We start from the raw sequence: 21,653 nt of genomic DNA, 5'->3' as shown, positions 1-21,653 counted from the left end.
CTTTACATGACGGAGCCTTACTCAGGCAAATAGTTCAACTGAAGTCAATGCGACTACTCATCTGAGTAAGGATTGCAGAACTGGGACCTCTGTGTCAGGGAGATGCACAGCACCCCTGCTACTTGGAACAAGGTTTAGAATTGAAAAGGAGGAGGATATATTTAGTGGGACTATCTATTTTTGCATGGTTCAGGTAGAATCATAATGTGTTTTTGTGACAGTGACCGTCTGGCCAACACACGGGGGATTGAACCAAGGACTTCAGACCTAAACACTGGTGTCTCTCCAGCTTGAACTAAAAACATAAGACTGGCCATATTGGGTCAGACCAGTAGCCCATCTAGTCCAGTATCCTGTCTCCCACCAGTGGCCAGTGCCAGATGCTTCAAAGGGAATGAGCAGAACAGGGCAATTATCAAGTGATCCATCCCCTGTTGTCCAGTCCCAGCGTCTGGCAATCAGAGAGACTGTGCCTAAAAGCCATATCATCTGTGGACTGGACAGAGAGGGGGACACGTACACATCCTGACCAGTGCGTTACACTTCTTTTCATCCTTGACCCCACATCGTCTTTCTTATTCCCCTCCCCCCACCCCGCCGTCTTGCTTCAGCCCTCCCGCTCTTTCCTCCCAAACAGAAATTAGTAAAAATTATTCTACCCCACCCTCCTACTGGTTTGGGGGTTGAATAAAATGAGATGCAGATCCTAGGTATGGTTTAGAAAAACTAAAACCTAACCCACCAGGTTATGCAGAATGAAACCATTGCAGTTTCAGCCCTTCTCTAGAGAACTGAGCCAAATCTGGAACCATTTATTTGACTGTCTCCCAGCTTCAGGGCTTTGGAGAAAATGAGACCTGGACCCTGAACTTTGGCTAATTTTTGCCTAATTCTGAACGTCTCTGTTCTCCTACCAACTAATTACTACGAATAGCTATCATGTTAATACCAAATGTCTTGCCTTAGGAACTCCTCCCTTCTCGTTAACTCTTCCTCCCTCTTACTGAATGACTTGCCTGCCCAATATGATGGGGACACACTGTAACTACACAATTAACGTGGGAATTGTGTAACATGGGGTCTAGTGTAAAATCATGGAACAGCTCCGTTTTACTCAGTGGAACAAAACAGCATTTTTCATGAGAACTTGGCAGATTTTAATGATACCTCTTGCAAGATGTCACACAGGGACAAGGAAATCGCTAGGAATCTAAGGGGGAAACAAAAAAAAGTCCTTCAGGCCTCATCCGTGCTTTAGTACATGGGGCTGTAAGGTTTTCCAAGGGCGTGGAAGCTAGCGTCGTTGTGCATGCCACTTCTTGTGCTGTATTTGTCATTACTCATTTGAATCTGCCTCTCCCGTTCAGGTATCCCCCCAGCAAGTGGCACTGGCACTCTGCAGATCTATCTAATTGACATCAATGATAATGCTCCTGAGCTCCTGCCAAAGGAGGCACAGATCTGTGAAAAGCCAAACCTGAATGTCATCAACATAACAGCCGCAGATGCTGACATCGATCCAAATGTTGGGCCCTTTGTCTTCGAGCTGCCAAGTGTGCCATCTGCAGTCAGGAAGAACTGGACCATAACAAGGCTAAATGGTAAATGGGGCAGGCAATCCGGAGGACATCTGAAATCCTGTGCACTAATGAGGACCGTATACAGTTTCAAACTTCCCTGCTTCTTCATCTGATTTTTTTAAACACATTATGCCCAACATTATAGACAAGATAGCTAATCAGAAATGATTTGTATCAGACCTGTAGCATAATTCTAAGAGCTTTGGCACTTGGCTTTTTTAATGCAGTTCATAATTATGAACAGTTATCAGGACTGAACTGGGTATAAATCATCCGTGATGGCCAAGGGGAAAAAAGCTATTATCAGTCTTCCTTATGTTCCAGGGTAATTGTCATGAGCCACAATCACGATCAATGTTCATTTCTCTGACCATAATTGCTTAAAGGCAGCCTTTTAATTTACCATGGAACCAGGCGGGCTAGGTAAGTGTGAAGATTTCCAGTATGTGAAGGATTTTTAAATTGCGGTGTGCAACCTCAGTTGGCTCTAATTGGCCCAGTTACTGGCAGTTTCCGTGTAGAAGGAAAGGAATGGACGTGTCATGGAGACTGAACTATCCTCTTGTCTTAAAAGCTGATCACTTCCGGCCAGGTTTGAGACACTCTGCCAGGGTGGCACGAGAAAGCTCCTTGTTCAGTGGCTGACAAGAGGGATTCAGGTTTGGCCTACACTTAAAAGTTAGGGCGACATCGTTGGTCAGGGGTGTGAAAAAACACACCCCCAAGTGCCATAGCTCTGCTGGCCTAACCCTCAGCGTAGACACAGCTGTGTCAGCAGAAGAATGCTTCCGTCTATGCAACTGCTGCTGCTCGGGGATGTGGTGTTTTACAGTGACAGAAAAACCCCTTCCGTGTGTGTAAGTTGCGTCTCCACTATGGGGTTATGCCGGCATAGCTACGGCACCATACCTATGCTGGTGTAGTCTCCATAGTGTAGACATAAGGTACATCTACACTACCCGCCGGATCGGCAGGTAGCGATCGATCTATCTGGGATCGATTTATCGCATGTAGTGTAGACATGATTAATCGATCCCCGATCGCTCTCCCGTCGACTGCTGAACTCCAGCTCGGCGAGAGGCGGAAGCAAAGTCGATGGGGGAGCCGCGGTGCGCCGTGAGGACGCAAAGTAAGTAATTTTAATTCGATCTAAGATACGTCGACTTCAGCTACGCTATTCTCGTAGCTGAAGTTGCGTATCTTAGATCGATTCCCCCCCCCCCGAGTGTAGACTCTCAGTCTCCTAAACTGCCAATCCAGCACCTCTTGCAGTCATTACATGTGTAGCAATAGAAAGGAAAGGCAGGAAGAAATAAGATGGTAGGATGTCTGGGATAGGGCTGTGCAAAATATTGGGGCAGGAGAGTATATGAGCAGAGCCCCAGCGTAGTGGCCCTGTTACAGCCCAGAATTGGGGAGGTGCAAAGCCATTTTATCACTGATTTCCTAAATCTCTCCAGCCAGTTTTCAACATTATCATCTGTGCTTCACTAGTTCCTTGCCATCAATTTTTAAATTCAAGCAACTGACCACTGGTTTACTAACGACATCAAGCAGGGTTAATAGTATAGTGAACTGGCATTACTTTGAAATGAAGCATGCGTGACGCATCTTGTTCATCCTGTTAGTCGTGGCAGGCTGACCATTCAACAAGACTTCAGGGAAGCAGTCTGAAGCTCAAGTGGTTCAGATGTGGAGTAGGATATTGTAGCCTGGTTAGCCTTTTTCACTGAGCTAATCTGATAGTGAAGTTTCCAATGTATCAGTATTGTTTTTAGCACCCCTGTCAGAACTGCAGTCACCTCTATGTCTGTTTCTGTTGCCCCCAGGTGACTATGCCCAGCTCAGTTTGCGAATAATGTATCTGGAAGCTGGTATGTATGATGTCCCAATTGTCGTGACGGATTCAGGGAACCCTCCCTTGTACAACACTTCCATCATTAAAGTGAAGGTGTGTCCATGTGATGAGAATGGAGACTGCACTACCATCGGGGCTGTCGCTGCAGCTGGCCTGGGAACAGGTGCCATCATAGCGATCTTGATATGCATCATTATTTTACTAAGTAAGTGTTGCACCAGGTAACATGTGTGCAGAGATCTTACGTCAGAATCATTCTGATTGAAATGAAAGGTTTATGAGCAGATCCCTCCGGTAGATCACAGAGCAACCAAATTCCATTCTCTCCTAGAGATTTGACTAATTAACTGCACTTTAACAATTCAGCTGTGGCCAAGAAAATGGGCCGTAAAGCCAGGACTGTCATTTGAGGTGACATAGTCTCCTTTTAAGTTAGCAGCTGCATCATCAAACAATATGAGAAGTAACGGGTTGGAAGCAAACTCTTGTGCAAAATATTTACAGTGAATCGTGGTCCACGTGATGCTGAACTTTAGACGCCTTTATTATTTATTTATGTATTATAGAGAATTGGTACCTGAGCAAAACAGAAAATATCTGGTGCTGGGCAGCCCACTCAAAACACCTCTGTGTCCATCCTTCTGCCAGGTTACCCTTATGTGACATTGTTCCTGGAAATGCTGTTGGCGAAAGAGGTACTCCTAGGATTGATGTAAAAGCATCAGTGTTCCACTTCCCTTCCTGCCCGCCTCCTCCCTAGTCTCACTCTTACATGCTGAATCTTTCAAGGTGCATACCAGCTTCATACAAAGGGTGGAAGGTGCAGACCACATTGCTGGTGATTCACTCCCCTGCATTCAAACCACCATCACTACAATGTAAGCAGAATGGACTGAATCACTAACCCACAACACTTTGGCCCAGATCCTTAATGATACTTAGGCCTCTGTCTGCCTCTTTAGGCGCCTACGTCCATCATTTAGGTGTCATTTATATTTTCAAAGCTGCTGCTCAGCTGTTACCTAATCCTAGAGGCACCTAAGTCCGCTAGGTACTTAACATTCCTCCAGTCATCATTCGCAAGCCACTGAAGTGCTGATGCCGCTCCCCCAGCTAATGAGCCACTCAGAGCCCTGGCTCAAGATGAAGCCCCACAGGCCCTGAAGTCAGATTCTCAAACCAGGCAGGGGAACGCCTGTCTTGCTAGCCAGACCCAATCCTACAGGTGTGCACTCAGAGCACACCTAACACCCGTTATGTGCCAGCCCCAGCATCAGCAGAGGCAGGCCACCAATAGGTGAAGGGACCGCAGAGCACCTGCACAAAAGACGCAGATGGCAAAGAGAAATGTACTGTGAGCATGAGAGAGCTATTGAGTTTGAGCAAGAGACAGAGAGAGAGAGTCGGTTTCACCTGCAAGGGCATGTGTTTCCTAAACAGCTGACCTGGCTTAGGTGCCGAACTCCAGGAGAGGCGGTGTGGCTAAATATCCCAAGGAGAGGGCTTGGCTGTCTGCGGCTCATCAGCCAGGCACACCAGATAACCACATAGGCACCTAAGCTCCTCTCCTTGCCTCCTCCCCACTCCTCTCCTCAGCTTTTCACTCCTGGAGAGGTTACGCAGCTCCCCCACTGAGCCAGCTGGTTTCTGCAAGTCCCTTTCTTAGGCACTTAACTATCCCCATGCAGTGTATGGGGCACCTTGCTCAGAGCTGAAAATTCCACTAGGATTAGGCATTGCAGTGCTGAGTGGAGCAGTGCCTAGGTACCTTTAAGGATCTGGGCTTTTGTGCTTCTATAAGGCCTGTCATTTGAGTATCCCAAATGGATTTGCAAACATTAAGTCTCACAATAACTTTGCAGATTAGGTGAATTATATGATTAGACCCATTTTATAGATGAGGGAAGTGAGGCACTGAGAGGTTAAATGACTTGTCCAAGGTCGCACAGCAAGTGAGTGACAGAATACATAATAGCACCCAGATCACTCACCTGTCTGTCTGTCTATGGTGCATATAGGTTGCTGCTCGTGGCATTTAGAAACCAAGTCCCTGACTACCGGTTCCTGCTGTACCTATTTCAGGTGTTGGATTCCAAAAGAATGACAGATATTCCCATCACTTGTAAAAATTCAAGTTTGAAGAACACTCAGGAAAGATAGTTTAAACATACATTGGGTTCTTTAAGACAAAGACGTAAATATACATCACCTCAAGCTGGCTGAACCAAGCAAAATAAAAATGTTCCAGCTCACATTTTTAAGAAGCGAGTGTACAAGTAGATCCATTCTTTACATCACTCTTTTGTACATATCTTTTTTTTAGACAGGAAACAACTTAATCATTTCATAACAGAATTAAGCTTGATATATCTGGCAAAAGATTGGACTACTTGGCCCAGAATTGTACAGGTATTTAGGTGTTGTGCCATTCAGTATTGCAACACCTAACTAATTTAGGAGACTAAATCTCATTTTCAAAAGCTTAAATCCCACTGTCTTTCAGTGAGAGGCTCCTAAGTGCCTAAGTCGCTTTTGAAAATGAGACGTAGGCACCTAACTCAGTTAGGCTGAGTGAAGCAATACCTAAATGCCTGTAAAAATCTTGATTTCTATCTACTGTCATTTACTCCTCATGCAAGCTAACCACCTTCATTCATTTGCAGAGTTACAGTTTTTGTGGATGGTTCTAGGAATGGTAAAAATGGAGTTCTGTCGTTGGGTTCTATTCTAATTCAGGTGCTTGTGCAGCCCTTATCACTCTAGTATCTGAGCACCGTTGTCATATTGTCGGCAAGAAACATTTGCTATTCACAAGCCTGCTGAAAGAGTTGAGAGGCTGTATCACAATGGTTTAAGGGGAAGATGCCCTGTTTCTAGCAGTGCCGTCATTCCTGGGCTTTCATGAGCACTAACATTAACTAAATGTATACACATTTAAAAATAAAAATGATATCATTATAACTTCAAGCAGGAGTTGGCACAGTAGGGACGGATAAAAAGAAGCACTGAAATGTACAATGAGGTAAATATTCATCAGGAAACGCAGGATGAAACTGTGGGACTCCCATTAAAGTTAATGGGAGTTCTGGTGCTAAATCACACTTAATATTTATCCCCAATGTGTTTAAATGGAGAGCAGACAGAGCAACTTATGCCGTGAATGCTGCCTAATATATATATATGCTACGGTACATTAGGAGAGTGGGATTCCATTGGCCATACACTCAACCCTCTAGGGCTTGAGTTTCAATGATGGGAGCATACAGTTGTATATATAATTTATACATGCAAATGCAAAGGTGGAGCATTAAAGCAGGGTATTTGCATCTGCACATGCCCAGCTATGCACCTAATTGTCCACGTGTGCATGGAAAAAAAATGCGGTATTTGTAGAATAAAATGCGATGCAGATTTGTCACACTCGTCTCTGAAAATCTGTCCCTTATTATCTACACAGGGTACAAAGGATTATCTGGTTCCTACATCTAAATTATTAATGCTTTTTTATGGCCACCTCTTCCAACATAAACATAAGCTGCAAGTACAGGGAGCTACCCCGCATTTGCACATAGTGACAGGCAGTGGTGTGTCCATGCACAGTGCCACTGTGTGCAGCATGGCTGTCCTTTGTAATAAGCAGGTGTGCTTTTTGCAGGTGCATGATGTGTGTGCGTATGCAGGCCTGATTTAAGCCCCATCAGATGAAATGTTGGCCTTTAATGTTGATTTCATAAAAAAGAATGAGGGCATAGTAAAACTTTGAACCAGAAGTAACAGACGCAATAGACCACAAGAGTTTCCTTTTGCTGCCTCCCGTATAAATCAAACTCGAAAGTGTGATTTAAACACTTGAAAATTCTATTGACTAAAATTAACTTCAGCTGACAGACACTTGATTTAAGATATTCCTTTTTCATTGTCAGATACATTAGCCCATTTTAAATTATGGTTTTTATTACAAAAGCTTATTTTTACATTCATTGTCATTCTAATTGACTTTTTTAATGTTCAAGAGCTGCAAAGGCCTCTATCAGTGTTGAAAAATGTAATTTGCGATGAGAAGAGCTTTTCAGTTACATTGTCCTACTGTCTCACCTCTTTATTTTTAAAGATATATTTTATGCTGTGACCTCTGAATGATGGTGTGGAAAAAGGCACGTGTGGTTTTTTTGCTCCGTAATTCCATTCTGGAGTCAGGCAGGTCAAGCTTTATAAGTCAGACCAAGCAATAGGATACACTAGATGCAGGAGTGGATTTACCATGAAACAAACCGTGCGGTGGCACGGGGTACCCAATGACAGGGGGGCCCCCAAAATGCAGGACAAATATCTGACAACCTGCCTCTGAGTCAGTGGCGCAGCAGAGCTCAGACAGGCTGCCTGCATGCCGTGGCCGGGGGCCCCATGCCGCTCCCGGAAGCAGCCGGCTGCTGGCACGTCTCTGCACGCCCCTGGCGGGGAGGGGAGGCGGCTCCATGTACTGCCCCCACCCCAGGCAGTGCATGGAGACCCGCTGCCCCCCTACCCCCGAGGGGCGCACAGAGACGTGCCAGCAGCAGGGCTAATGCAGCCCCCTGCCCACTCTGCCTCCCTCCCTCCACACCACGCCACTCCCAGAAGTGGCCAGCATGTCCCTGAGGCCCCTGGGGTGTGTGTCTCCACGCGCTGGGGTGACGCCTGCAGGCAGCAGCGTGCGGAGACCGCCCTGGCCCACCCCGCCTAGGAGCCGCTGCCAGAGGGTGTGTGTGCTTGTCGCTTTGGGAGTCAGGCCACCCAAGGTTAGTGCCACCCCTCCCGTACCCCAACCCCCTACCCCAGCCCAGAGCCTGCACCCTGCACCCAAATTTCCTCCAAGAGCTCGCACCCCTCACCCCCTCCCACACGCCAACCACCTGCCCCAGCCCAGAGCCCGCACCCTGCACCCAAATTTCCTCCCAGAGCCCACACCCCTCACCTCTCACCCCTCCTCCCACACACCTGCCCCAGCCCAGAGCCCGCACCCAGCACCCAAACTTCCTCCCAGAGCCTGCCCCTCGCACCCCCTCCTGCACCCCAAACCCCTGCCCCAATCAAGGTACCTCACTTTATTTTCATTTACTTCCCATTGCTTATAATATAGGAGGAGGATCAAGAAAAAAAGAATGAAAAACGGGGTGGGAAATAAGAGAGAATGTTCTTTTTCTTGGCTGGGTCCCGAGGGGTTAGGGAGGGCAACAGTGAAGTTGCACACAGGACACCACTAACTCTCTAAATCTGCCCCCTGACTAGCTGACTAGGATACACTAGCTGTGGTTGCAAGCGGTAGAAAGTTTCTTTCTTTTACCTTGGTGCAATGTTTTTTTCCCTTCATACCTGACGTATTAGCTGCCAGGATAACACACTTGAGGAAAGAACTATGCAGTAAAAAATTGTGAAGGGTGAAGACAATAGATTTCAAGAAAAACTACATGCAGAGTTAAAATGGATCTAACAGTAGTAATACAGCTTCCCATTCTGTCGGGTGAATAAAAGGACGGAGAGAGAGAACGCACGACATCTGCTATTGACACTTTGAAGGTCTTTTCTTCAAGGTAGCTGTAAAGGCATTAATGGCACCGTTTTTCCAAAACGCGATGGAAAAGTAGCATTAAAAAAAAGACCCTGCTAACCATTATAATATTGTCTTTGTGTGCTAGGCAGGAAGCTTGTTGTGAGAGACTTGAAAAAAATGACAAGAAAAGGACTTCAGTCATCTGCTAAATAGTCAAGAGATTTTACATGAGAGATAAGAGTTACATTTTTTTCAAATTTTTATTTTACTCCAGAATAGATCTGGGATACGCTGTAAAGAAACACAGAACTATCTGAAAATAGTTCTGTTAGCTAGCAGGCAGGGATGGCAGGCAGTTGGCACACAATGGCAGTAATTAGTTGTCCAGTCCTCCTCTGTTCACTTCAGTGAATTCTTGTTGGGTATAAATACTGTAGCGCTCAGAAGAAAAGAAAGAGGAAGAACTCAGAGCTTCCTAACCACTTTAGATGAAAGGACATCGGATAGCTCGCCTTGATTGCAAGTCCCTTGGAGTCCGCACAGCCCAAGTTTGTCTCATTTTCCCTCTTGTGCTCAGTGAAGTGATGCTGAGGCACCATGAGGAGACAAGGAGAAAAAATGTTTTAAAAACCACAGCGAGACAGAGCAAAATATGAAATGTTCATTCCCATTGCTCAGCTAAATACCCGGGGAGAGCTAGAGCCTCCAAATAGAATTTGAAAACCCTGCATTCTCCCTGCGGGTGTCTCTTCTCTTGGGAAAAAGATGTGTTCTTAAGGCGAGTTAGCTAATATGTAGGAACTAACATAAGGTAAAATCTTAGTGAGGACAAGATGATCTGTGGTTTTAATATGAGTTAGCAGGGTGAGGCAAAGACTATAGCAGGGGCGGGCAAACCTTTTGGCCTGAGGGCCGCATCTGATTTCCAAAATTGTATGGAGGGCCGGTTAGGGGAGGCTGTGCCTCCCCAAACAGCCAGGCGTGGCCTGGCCCCTGCCCCCTATCTGACACACACACACTGCTTCTCGCCCCTGACACCTTCTCCCCCCACCCCCCGGGACTCCTGCCCCATCCACCACCCCGCTCCCCCACTCACTGTCCCCTGACGGCCCCCCTGGGACTCCTGCCCCATCCAAACCCCCTGTCCCCTGACAGCCCCCGGACCCCCCACTGCCCCATCCAACCCCCCCCTCCTTCCCTGACTACTGCCCCCAGGACCTCTGCCCTTCTCCCTGGCCCCTGACCGTCCCCAGACCCCCTGCCCCTGACTGCCCCCCACCACCCCATTCAACCCCCTCTCTCCTTCCTGACTGCCCCACCTGGGACCCCTGCCCCCATTCAACCCCTGTTCCCCGCCCTCTGACCACCCCAACCCCTATCCACACCCCTGCCCCCTGACCACCACCCCAAACTCCCCTGTCCTCTATCCAACTCCCCCGACCCCTGCTCCCTTACCGCGCTGCTGGAGCTACAGCCGCGCCGCCCAGAGCGCCAGGACAGGCAGCCGCACCGCCCGGCTGGAGCCAGCCACACCACCGCACAGCACAGAGCACCGGATCAGGCCGGGCTCTGCAGCTGCGCTGCTCCAGGAGCTCACAGCCCTGCCGCCCAGAGCATTGCGCTGGTGGCGGAGCAAGCTGAGGCTGCGTGGGAGGGGGAACAGCAGGGGAGGGGCCGGGGGCGAGCCTCCCAGGGCAGGAGCTCAGGGGCTGGGCAGGAGGGTCCCGCGGGCCGGATGTGGCCGGCGGGCCGTAGTTTGCCCACTTCTGGACTATAGGGACCCTAGGGTGTATCTGAGTCTGCTAACTCGTGTTAAAACTACAAGCTGCCTTATCTTCACTAGAATTTTACCACATAGTAGTTAGCACATGTTAGCTATCACCAGTTAAGAACACATTTTTTCCTAGTGAAGATAATGTGACAGAGCCGTAATCTGATTGTTCTTTTCTCAGCTGTATATCAATTATTTGAGTAAAAACTAGAATAATGGTGAAGTTTTTTTAAAGCTAACAACAAGAGAGGTTGCATTACCTAGTGTTAGTGGAGACCTGTGAGAGTCCTTAGTGCTGCTAATGTGTCTCATTAGTTAATGTGATTTTGGAAATATAGAAAGCCTCTCCCACCCCCCACCCCAAAAAAAGAATGAGAATGAGTCCAAATTGAATTATATGGACTAATGTTATCCACCCCATTACATCCCTTCTGAGTAAATTGCAGATCATTAAGTGGGGGAAAAGATCACAGCAGTGTCGTCTTATAAACACAAAGGGCATTATTGTTCTGCCACTGAAAATCACCCACTCATGGGAAAGTGCTCGGCATTAGACTGTGGCTTGGTTGCTTCTTAACATCTTGATGCCTCTTCCCCTGTTCCTTCATCCTCCAGCTCTTGCAGTCATTTGCGTTTTAGAATAAACACTTGGAGAAAGCTACTGTTCTCCCATTTTCTGTTCATTTTCTTTTGGATTATGCATATGGCTCCTTTCAACCTTGGCCTCAATCAACATGCTGAAAGGAATATGGGTAGCAAAGAGCTTTTGGAGGAATCTACATCCCCCCCCCCCTCCATTGATCTATCCCTTTTATATTCTTAACATGCAATAACGGGTTAGAATTGTATGAAGCTTACTAGTAGAATTTAAGTATTCTTCCCCAATCATATTGGGGTTTGTAATCCATGCTAAAAGTTACAGCATTTGCAATTTATTCCAGGCTTGTTTGGTTAAAATGTACACCTTGAAACATTCAGAGGATTCTATCATTGGAGGTATTCACAACAAGAGCTGGGTGACATTTGTTGTGTTGATTTTGGTGGCTTGCTGAAGTGCTTCCATTTTGTATAAAATACTTCAGTGCTCATAGTGCCAGAGAAAGAGAATAGGAATGACACTATCACACAGCGGTGAGGGCACTCATGGTGGGGGGAGACCAGGGGGTCCAGTCCCTGCTCCTCTGGATATTTAATTACTTATACAAAGTGGAACAGCTTCAACAGGACAGCTTGGAAGATATCCATCCTATAGCCTGTTTGGGGCACTCACCTGGGAACGGAGAAACCTGAGTTCCAGCCCTTGTTCAAGAGTGGACATCTGAAGCTGACTGTCCCACATCTCAGGAGAAAGCCCTAGCCACTGGGCTATTGAGTATTGAATCTAGCCCTTCAATTGCTTTGGTTTTATTTAAAATACCTGAAATGAAAAGTTTCATTCAACCAGGAATATAATTTTTCTGATATATTTGATTAACAAAATATGCTGAAAAGGTTGGGTTTCAGTTCCACCCATAATGATTTTTTTTTCGTTTTTTTGGAACTACCAGCAAACCAAAAAGTCACTTGTTCCCCCAGCTCTATTTACAACAGCATTAACCGCTAACACTGCTAAATAAATGTCACCTTAGCAAAATGGAACTAGTCACACAGAGATGGTACATACCTCTGCTGCTTCTGGGTGTATAAATCAGGATGTGGCTCTTTGTTGGCAGCCACATCCCATCTGTTATGGAAGCGGGGGAGGGGAAAGGTTAGGGTGTTTTAACATGCTCCCTTCAACCGACGCAGCTCGTCCGTGTGCTATGTGAAATCTCACTACTCTGGCTCGTGTCATTCATTGTTGCAGCCATGGTCTTGCTGTTTGTGGTGTGGATGAAACGCAGGGAAAAGGAGAGGCATACGAAGCAACTTCTGATCGACCCTGAAGATGATGTGCGGGACAACATTCTGAAATACGATGAAGAGGGAGGTGGAGAGGAAGACCAGGTGAGGAGAGCTGAACGCTCAGCCTGAGGTTGCCCAGAGTCATTTTTCTGCATCTTACAAACCTCAGAATCTTCATTCTGCTCCCAAGTGTGATATTTTAGATAAGCAGTGGCTGCCAGGCTCATCCTGGCCAGGGAGTAGTCACAAGATTTGCATTAGCTGTTACAGAGGTGTACTCGAAGTTACAGTTTATATTGGGGTTTTTTTTCATTGATTTGTATGCACAGGTTCAAGTTCTTTCCTCATTTATGCCTGTGCAACTCTGTTGGCTTCAGCGGTGTTGCATGAGCATATATAAGAAGCAACATGTTCCATTTTATGTAGCTGGGACAATGCACCATGGATGGGACATTTCCAGGCATGTTGGACAGTGATGTGGGCCAGGTGCAGCATTTATCTACATAAGCCTATCTGCTGGGGGAAATTTGACAAACCAACATAGTGACACTAACATATAAACAACATTTCTATTATTTCAATAATTAAAATTGTGTATTTTCCCATTTTCCATTTAGATGGCTACATAAAATCAGATAGCAGCTACCACCCTCCCCTGGGTCCCATGGCCCCAGGGTTTGCTTGAGCCTTGGGCTTTTTCTGTATTTCCTTAATAGTCTCTAAGGTGCCTTTAATTTCTCTTAATTTCTGGCCTTAATTTGTAAGAAATGTCTAAATATGTTTGGAGATTTTCTTTTCCACTGCGAAGCTGATAATGGCAAAGCTTTGCTTCGTAGGTAAGCTGTGTGTGTGAGTGTGTATGGTGTGGTGTGTTCGTAGAATCATAGAAGATTAGGGTTGGAGGAGACCTCAGGAGGTCATCTAGTCCAACCCCCTGCTCAAAGCAGGACCAACCCCAACTAAATCATCCCAGCCAGGGCTTTGTCAAGCCGGGCCTTAAAAACCTCTAAGGATGGAGATTCCACCACCTCCCTAGGTAACCCATTCCAGTGCTTCACCACCGTCCTAGTGAAATAGTTTTTTCCTAATATCCAACCTAGACCTCCCCCACTGCAACTTGAGACCATTGCTCTTTGTTCGGTCATCTGCCACCACTTAGAACAGCCGAGCTCCATCCTTTTTGGAACCCCCCTTCAGGTAGTTGAAGGCTGCTATCAAATCCCCCTTCACTCTTCTCTTCTGCAGACTAAATAAGCCCAGTTCCCTCAGCCTCTCCTCATAAGTCATGTGCCCCAGCCCACTAATAATTTTCGTTGCCCTCCGCTGGACTCTCTCCAATTTGTCCACATCCTTTCTGTAGTGGGGGGCCCAAAACTGGACGCAATACTCCAGGTGTGGCCTCACCAGTGCTGAATAGAGGGGAATGATCACTTCTGTCAATCTGCTGGCAAAGCACCTACTAATGCAGCCCAATATGCCATTAGCCTTCTTGGCAACAAGGGCACACTGTTGATACATATCCAGCTTCTCGTCCAGTGTAATCCCCAGGTCCTTTTCTGCAGAACTGCCGCTTGGCCAGTCAGTCCCCAGCCTATAGCAGTGCATGGGATTCTTCCGTCCTAAGTGCACTTGTCCTTGCTGAACCTCAGGACCAACCCCTGAGGCACTCTGCTTGATACCGGCTGCCAACTAGACATCAAGCCATTGATCACTACCTGTTGAGCCCAACGATCTAACCAGCTTTCTATCCACCTTATCATCCATTCATCCAATCCATACATCTTTAACTTCCTGGCAGAATGCTGTGGGAGACCGTATCAAAAGCTTTGCTAAAGTCAAGGTATATCACGTCCACCGCTTTCTCCATATCCACAGAGCCAGTTATCTCATCATAGAAGGCAATCAGGTTGGTCAGGCATGACTTGCCCTTGGTGAATCCATGTAGACTGTTCCTGATCACCTTCCTCTCCTCCAAGTGCTTTAAAATGGATTCCTTGGGGACCTGCTTCAAGATTTTTCTAGGGACTGAGGTGAGGCTGACTGGCCTGTAGTTCCCCAGATTCTCCTTCCCTTTTTTAAAGATGGGCACTATCTTTGCCTTTTTCCAATCATCCGGGACCTCCCCCAATCACCACGAGTTTTCAAAGATAACAGCCAATCACATCAGCCAACTCTCTCAGAACCCTCGGATGCCTTGCATCTGGCCCCATGGAATTGTGTATGTCCAGCTTTTCTAAATAGTCCTTAACCTGTTCCTTTCACCACTGAGGGCTGCTCACCTCCTCCCCTAACTGTGCTGCCCAGTGCAGTAGTCTGGGACCTGATCTTGTCTGTGAAGACCGAGGCAAAAAAAAGCATTGAGTACATTAGCTTTTTCCACATCCTCGGTCACTAGGTTGCCTCTCTCATTCAGTAAGGGTCCCACTCTTTCCCCGACCTTCTTCTTGTTGCTACATACCTGTAGAAACCCTTCTGCTTACCCTTCACATCGCTTGCTAGCTGCAACTCCAATTGTGCTTTGGCCTTCCCGATTACACCGCTGCATGCTCGAGCAATATTCTTATACTCCTCCCTAGTCATCTGTCCAAGTTTCCACTTCTTGTAAGCTTCCTTTTTGTTTTTAAGCTCACCGAAGATTTCTCTGTTAAGCCAAGCTGGTCACCTGCTATATTTGTACATAGGGATGGTTTGTTCCTGCGCCCTCAATAAGCTTCTTTAAAATACAGCCAGCTTTCCTGGACTCCTTTCCCCCTCATATTAGCCTCCCAGGGGATCCTGCCCATCAGTTCCCTGAGGGAGTCAAAGTCTGCTTTTCTGAAGTCCAGCAGAGTCCGTATTCTGGTGCTCTCCTTTCTTCCTTTTGTCAGGATCCTGAACTCAACCATCTCATGGTCACTGCTGCCCAGGTTGCCACCCACTTCTACTTCCCCTACCAATTCTTCCCTGTTTGTGAGCAGCAGGTCAAGAGGAGCACGGCCCCTAGTTGGTTCCTTCAGCACTTGCATCAGGAAGTTGTCCCCAACACTCTCCAAAAACTTCCTAGATTGTCTGTGCACTGCTGTCTTGCTCTCCCAGCAGATGTCCAGGTGATTGAAGTCCCCCATGAGAACCAGGGACTGTGATCTGGAAACTTCTGTTAGTTGTCCGAAGAAAGCCTCGTCTACCTCATCCTCCTGGTCTAGTGGTGTATAGCAGATGCCCACCACGACATCACCCTTGTTGCTTTCGCCTCTAAACTTAACCCAAAGACATTCAACAGGCTTTTCTCCAGTTTCATACTGGAGCTCTGAGCAATCATACTGCTCCCTTACATACAGTGCAACTCCTCCACCTTTTCTGTTGTGTTGTGTTGTATTGTATTGTGTAGAAGGGGGAGAGTTACAGATAAAAATAAAATATTGATATATACTGTGTGTGGAATTTTCAATTTGTGTGTGTATAATATGATCATAGTACATAGATCATGGATATATAATGTACAGCTGTAAATTGCTTATGCATTTGTTCCGGCCTATCTCAGATTATTTTAGGGACTTTTAGAAATGTATTCATTTTCTTCTCTCCGACCCCTGGACAGTTGCACTCACATCTAAGGTCCCTGGCTTTTCAGGTGGAGATATACAAAAAATAGTCCCATTAAAAACACTCTAAACCATTTCTAAAATAGATCTTCTCTAAAATCTGTTGTTCATATAGAATACATAAAGCTGTGAGGTGGTATAAATGATTTATCAGCATTTGTTTGTTGTGGGCTGCATAACTTCATAGCTACAGATGCGCAATGTCAAATTAACTGTTGGTGTGAATGGATTAAACTTTAACAGAGTCAATGGAACTGAGCTTATTTATTCCAGAAGTGAATATGGCCAGGGACTGTAATACAAAGGGCAAACAGAACTGCCCTAGAATCTCATTTTCCTTTAGGTATATCATTATTCTGGCATCACTTTTATCGTAAAAGGAATTTTTATGGTTTCTATTATGGTAGTGCTTAAGAGCCCCAGTCACGGACCAGGACCACATTGTGCTAGGTACTGTAAAAACTCAGAATAAAAAGACAATCCTTGCCCCAAAGAATTTCCAATCTAAGTATAAGAGACAATACGTAGGTACAGATACACAGGGGAATACAAGGAAACAATAAAACAGTATTAGCATCAGTGCTGCACTAATGTCAAAACACTGGACTTATGAACTCAATCAGACCCATTTAACAGAATCCAGAGTCAACTCCAATAGTCTGCTCTCCCTACATTTACAGAAGCCCTCTGACATCCATGGGAAAGAAGCTTCTCACAGTCAAGCTCTTATTCAGCACAAAAATCCTCATAATTAGCATTTCTCTCGCTTTCTTCTTTCTTGTTTTTAATATCACGAAGAAATTATTTATAAATACTGCTCCTGTAGATTTAAGCATCCCACATCCAAGGGCAGTTCTCTGTAGTAGGAACAGGTTAACCAACAGATCAAAGTAATAAATATTCAAACCAGCTGAAAAATCTGGTTTCAAGCAACTGTAATGTGGTTTTAGGAAGAATTCTTTAAAAATAGCAGCAAAGAAAGTGTAGCAAAACACCATTACAGTTATGAATTTGAAATATTACCTAGTGCTTGTTACATCTTAGTCTCATTTTTACCATAATAGATCTATAGGAAAAGAACCTATTCATTACAAAAGATCTATATCCATACATGCTATTCAAGTTTGTTTTTAATCTTTTAAAATACAGAAACATTATTGCAATAATATAGCTACCAATATTGATTTTCTTACAGTAAATTACGTATTTGATCAAAATGTTGCACATATATCCACAGCCACACATGTGCAATAAATCCAAGTTATCACAAAGATATAGGGTATTGAAGTGAAATACGCACAGTGTTTCAAATATATTTGATTTAACTTAGGTGTTAAATTTGTTTTAAATGGGGTTAGTCTCATGGAGCACACATGGGTCAGTTTCATGAGTTATTTATTGATTAGATTAACACAACTAGAGATGCCATATAGATGGTGGTGAAATTTTGCTATTGACTTCAGTTGAAACAGGATTGGGTCCATCAAGTTATTTATATGCCAGTGTAATGTAGACCTTCTTGAAAATCTCAACAAAAAGCTCTAGGTTTCACTCTGTGCATCTCCATTTGTTACAGGATTATGATTTAAGCCAACTTCAACAGCCGGAGACTATGGATCATGTACTGAACAAGGCACCTGGAGTCAGACGAGTGGATGAGAGACCCATTGGTGCTGAACCCCAGTATCCTATAAGACCAGTAATCCCCCATCCTGGGGACATTGGTGACTTTATTAATGAGGTATGTTCTTTTAGGCTTTCTCTCTCACTTCTCAAGGCTTGTTCAGTCAGCTAATGCCACTGATACAAAATGCTTGGAGTAAAATTTACCAACACATTTTCAGTTCTCGCCATGGGCCAAAATTCTGCTCCCATTACTCAGTCAAGTAATCAAACAGAAGTCAATGGACATGATGGAAACAGGACTTGGCCTCGCAAAGGCTTTAAAGCCCAAATGAGCCAAAATGCAACAATGAAGCCCAAGGTTTATTTTCTACTTTCACCCAGAATGCAATACTGAGCATGTAGCTTTTCATCTTCAAAGAACTGTGCCCTAATCCTGCTCCCATTTCAGTGCCTAGGACTTTCACAATTGCCTGAAATGAAAGCAGCATCTGGTTCTGACCAAGAGAGGGTTTTTTACAGATGGAGAAGCTGTGGCAGAGGGGTTAAATGACTTATTCACAGCCACAAAAGCTATCAGGAGCTCCTGCCTCTCAGACTCCTATCAGTTTACATGCCTCCATCTCCAACAAGCTCTGTTTGGCACCAAAACCTTTTCATAAAAGAGAAATCCTTCTCATAACTGAGCAGAGCACATTAGATTATTGCAACTTTACTGCACTTTTAATTCTTTTTAAATGTTTATCCAATAATTTTTTTAATGAATGATTGTGTGTTTGCAAACCAATCAATGTGTTATTTCCTCTGAGACAAAACACGATTCATTTCATATGTCAGAAATATGAATGTGGCAGCAATTTAATTCTATCATATACCAATTTCTGCTGGGTTTTTATTCTTCTCATTAAATTCTTTCTCCCCTTCTTTTCACTGATGTTTACGCACCTCTGCGTGCAGACACACTTCCACTATTATTCAGTCCAGTAAAACTAATTCCACCCACTCATACCTTGACTGCAGTTTCTGGAAATGATTAATAAAGAGGAACTTTTGCTGTAGATCAGATACTTTCCATTATGTTATTTTTCCTTATACTGGACCGGAATTAAATCTGTATCCATATCCCAGGACCTCTTCCCTAGTCTAGCCCAGCCTGTCCCCAACTGCAGCCATATAAAAGGGTCTGTGCAGAGTGAACCAGAAAAGAGACCTTTCTAAAATGTGCCAGAGACTCACCTTGTACAGGTGAAGCACAAAATCTCATCCTAAGTGTTTTGCTGGATCAAGGCCACCACCCCCATTGAAATCTGTCTGTCTAGGTACTTACAGTCCCCATTATCACAGTCCCTGAAGAGTTCTCTTAAGTTTAACAGTGTGGTATATTGAAGTGTTAGAATTGCAAGGTATCACTTTAAGAATTGTGGGGAAGTGGTGTTCCTGGTCCTGCTTGCAGACTAGAGGGGCTCTGTAGTGAAGTGTGTGATCTGAGAGCAGCACTCAGTTCTGCAGACAGACAGCCTAGAGTAAGGTGGGGTGAGTTGTGTCTCTCAGCTTTTAGGGAGCAGCCTGCTTTGTCTCTCTCTGGTTTTGGGTTCTTGTGTGTTATCATTCTGAATTCTAAGAAATAAAGTAGGGTTACATTACAATCTTCCAGGAAGCATATTTATATTTTTATCTAACTTCTCTCTGTGTACACCCTGAACGTAACAAACAGCATCTATTACTACAGTTTCTTTGTAATCCCAGGGCTTGAGAGCAGCAGATAATGACCCTACAGCCCCACCGTATGATTCCTTGCTGGTCTTCGACTACGAGGGGAGTGGATCTACTGCAGGCTCTGTCAGCTCCCTCAACTCCTCAAGCTCCGGTGATCAGGATTACGACTACCTTAATGACTGGGGGCCTAGGTTCAAGAAACTGGCGGACATGTATGGGGGAGGCGAGGAAGATTAAACTGACCTCATGTTCTTATTTAAAAAAAAAAGGAAGAAAAACATTTTAAAAAAAGACGAAAACAGGAAAAAAAAGAGACAATGAAGAAGCAAGAACTGTACAGAAGTGGCAGCTTTTTTAATTAATATCCCCTGCTGACTGTATTATTTTTAGTGGTGATTTAGGAGGTTTTTCTTTTTGTTTTTTTAATGGGTTTGGTTGGGTTTTTTTAGAACATTGAGCTGTCTAGCATGAACACTTGTCTCTGCTGCATTATTTTTTTTTAATGTCAGCCGGGATATCACTCATTTATCCGCTTTATGACTAAAGAGAGTGAAAGGCACTCTGTCTTAACTTGAATTTCTTAGAACAGAAGCACTGTTTTTAAAATATATATATATATATATTTGAAAGTGCCTTTTGGTACATGTATCAGATTCCCTTCAATCTCAGGAGTGATCAAAACAAACATACAAAAACAAATGTTTCAACCATCTTGAGCAGCACTCTCTATGACCCTAAGCCAGTTCTAGCTGGGAAGGAGTTAACAAAAGGAACTGTGGAGATTGTTTCTTTTTTGCCTTTTTTTTTAAGTGGGTGACTCGTTTTGGGGTGGGGGGGAAAAATCTTAACAGCCATCTTTAAGCCTAAGCAGGTGGTGAATTAGTCATATTGTTGTATATAATTCAGTTTTATCAGATGCAAAATATTGACTGGGGTTTCTCCTGTAACCTGGTCACACTTGATGTAGCTGCATAGAACTATAGCATTGATAAGCCTTTGGTTATTGCAACAAAAAATCTCAAACAGACCTTGCATAAACCCTACAGTAAATCATGAAATGACCAAAGGCCATTTGTTTGGTTTTTTGCTATCGATGTGTTTTTGGCTCCCCCAACCTTTTGAGTGTAAATAGAAGCTGGGTTACATGTTGCTGTCATGCATCCATAATGATGCTTGTTAGTATGAAAATCAATGCTGTATTCCTAGCTTAACCATACACAGGGACAGAGCATAATCAGTAACCTCAAGACTAGGGCAGTGTTAATAACACGGACCGTTTATCAGTACATTACCATGACATTAGAATAAAGTAGGTCTAGTACAATATTAATGCCTTTGAGCATCCGTAGCCAAAGCTCAACAGCATCATGTAACCCAACTAATGTGTGTCCTTTATATTTGATGGGTAGGCACTTCTATCTATATTAAATGTCTTTTGGAGAAGAAAAGCAACAAGGACCTAGTAAGTATTTTGTGGTAAACATGCTCAAACGTTGCCAATTAAGCAAGAGGTTTTGCAGCATCCAGACACAACGTCAGTATTATAAATGGTAGCATACTACCTAGTTTATATGTAGGGTCAGTTTAACCAATAACAAATAGTTATTAGCTTTTTTATTATTATTATTATTACATTTTTCCTTTACTGATTTGGACTAGTGGCTTTACGTCTAATGTTTGTAAAATGATTTAGACTGCATGGATGTGTAATATAAACCACATTTAATGGATTATGAGCCACTTAATTCATGTGCTATGAAATCTTGGATTACCTATGTTTTATATTCTGCAGACAATTTTGCAGTGGGTTCGCTAAAAAATTGTAGAAGTGCTTAGATATATTTTCATTTAAATCCAAGAATGTGCACAGTATCAGAAGGTGATTATCCAGGGGATGATCATGCTTTTTTGATATGTAGATTGAATGCTGAGCGTTAAACAGGGGGGAAGCAGGAGAGAAAGTGTGTGCGTGATAATGAATAGACATTGTTTAAGAGGGAATACTAGGCTGCAGGATTGTGTCTATAGATTTTTAAAATGCTCCTAGTGCATTTTATATTTCATTGTATCATATTTTCTATAAAATGCAATTTCTGTAAATTAATGAGCA

The 21,653-nt window shown here is 44.3% G+C and overlaps 1 protein-coding gene across 2 annotated transcripts in view; it reads left to right on the top strand.

The window, feature by feature from the left end:
- CDH4 (cadherin 4) overlaps positions 1-19,780 on the top strand; it is a 650,110-nt gene extending 630,330 nt beyond the window's left edge. For both annotated transcript variants that reach the window (XM_065414321.1, XM_065414320.1), the window contains 5 exons: positions 1,368-1,601; positions 3,410-3,643; positions 12,586-12,725; positions 17,781-17,945; positions 19,574-19,780. In XM_065414321.1, the coding sequence (XP_065270393.1) occupies positions 1,368-1,601; positions 3,410-3,643; positions 12,586-12,725; positions 17,781-17,945; positions 19,574-19,780 (980 nt within the window). The remainder of the gene's footprint in view (positions 1-1,367; positions 1,602-3,409; positions 3,644-12,585; positions 12,726-17,780; positions 17,946-19,573) is intronic.
- The last annotated feature ends 1,873 nt before the right edge of the window (positions 19,781-21,653 follow it).

This window comes from Emys orbicularis, chromosome 12 (genome assembly GCF_028017835.1).
Source record: "Emys orbicularis isolate rEmyOrb1 chromosome 12, rEmyOrb1.hap1, whole genome shotgun sequence".
NCBI lineage: Eukaryota > Metazoa > Chordata > Testudines > Emydidae > Emys > Emys orbicularis.
This window is presented reverse-complemented; position numbering and strand designations above follow the sequence as displayed.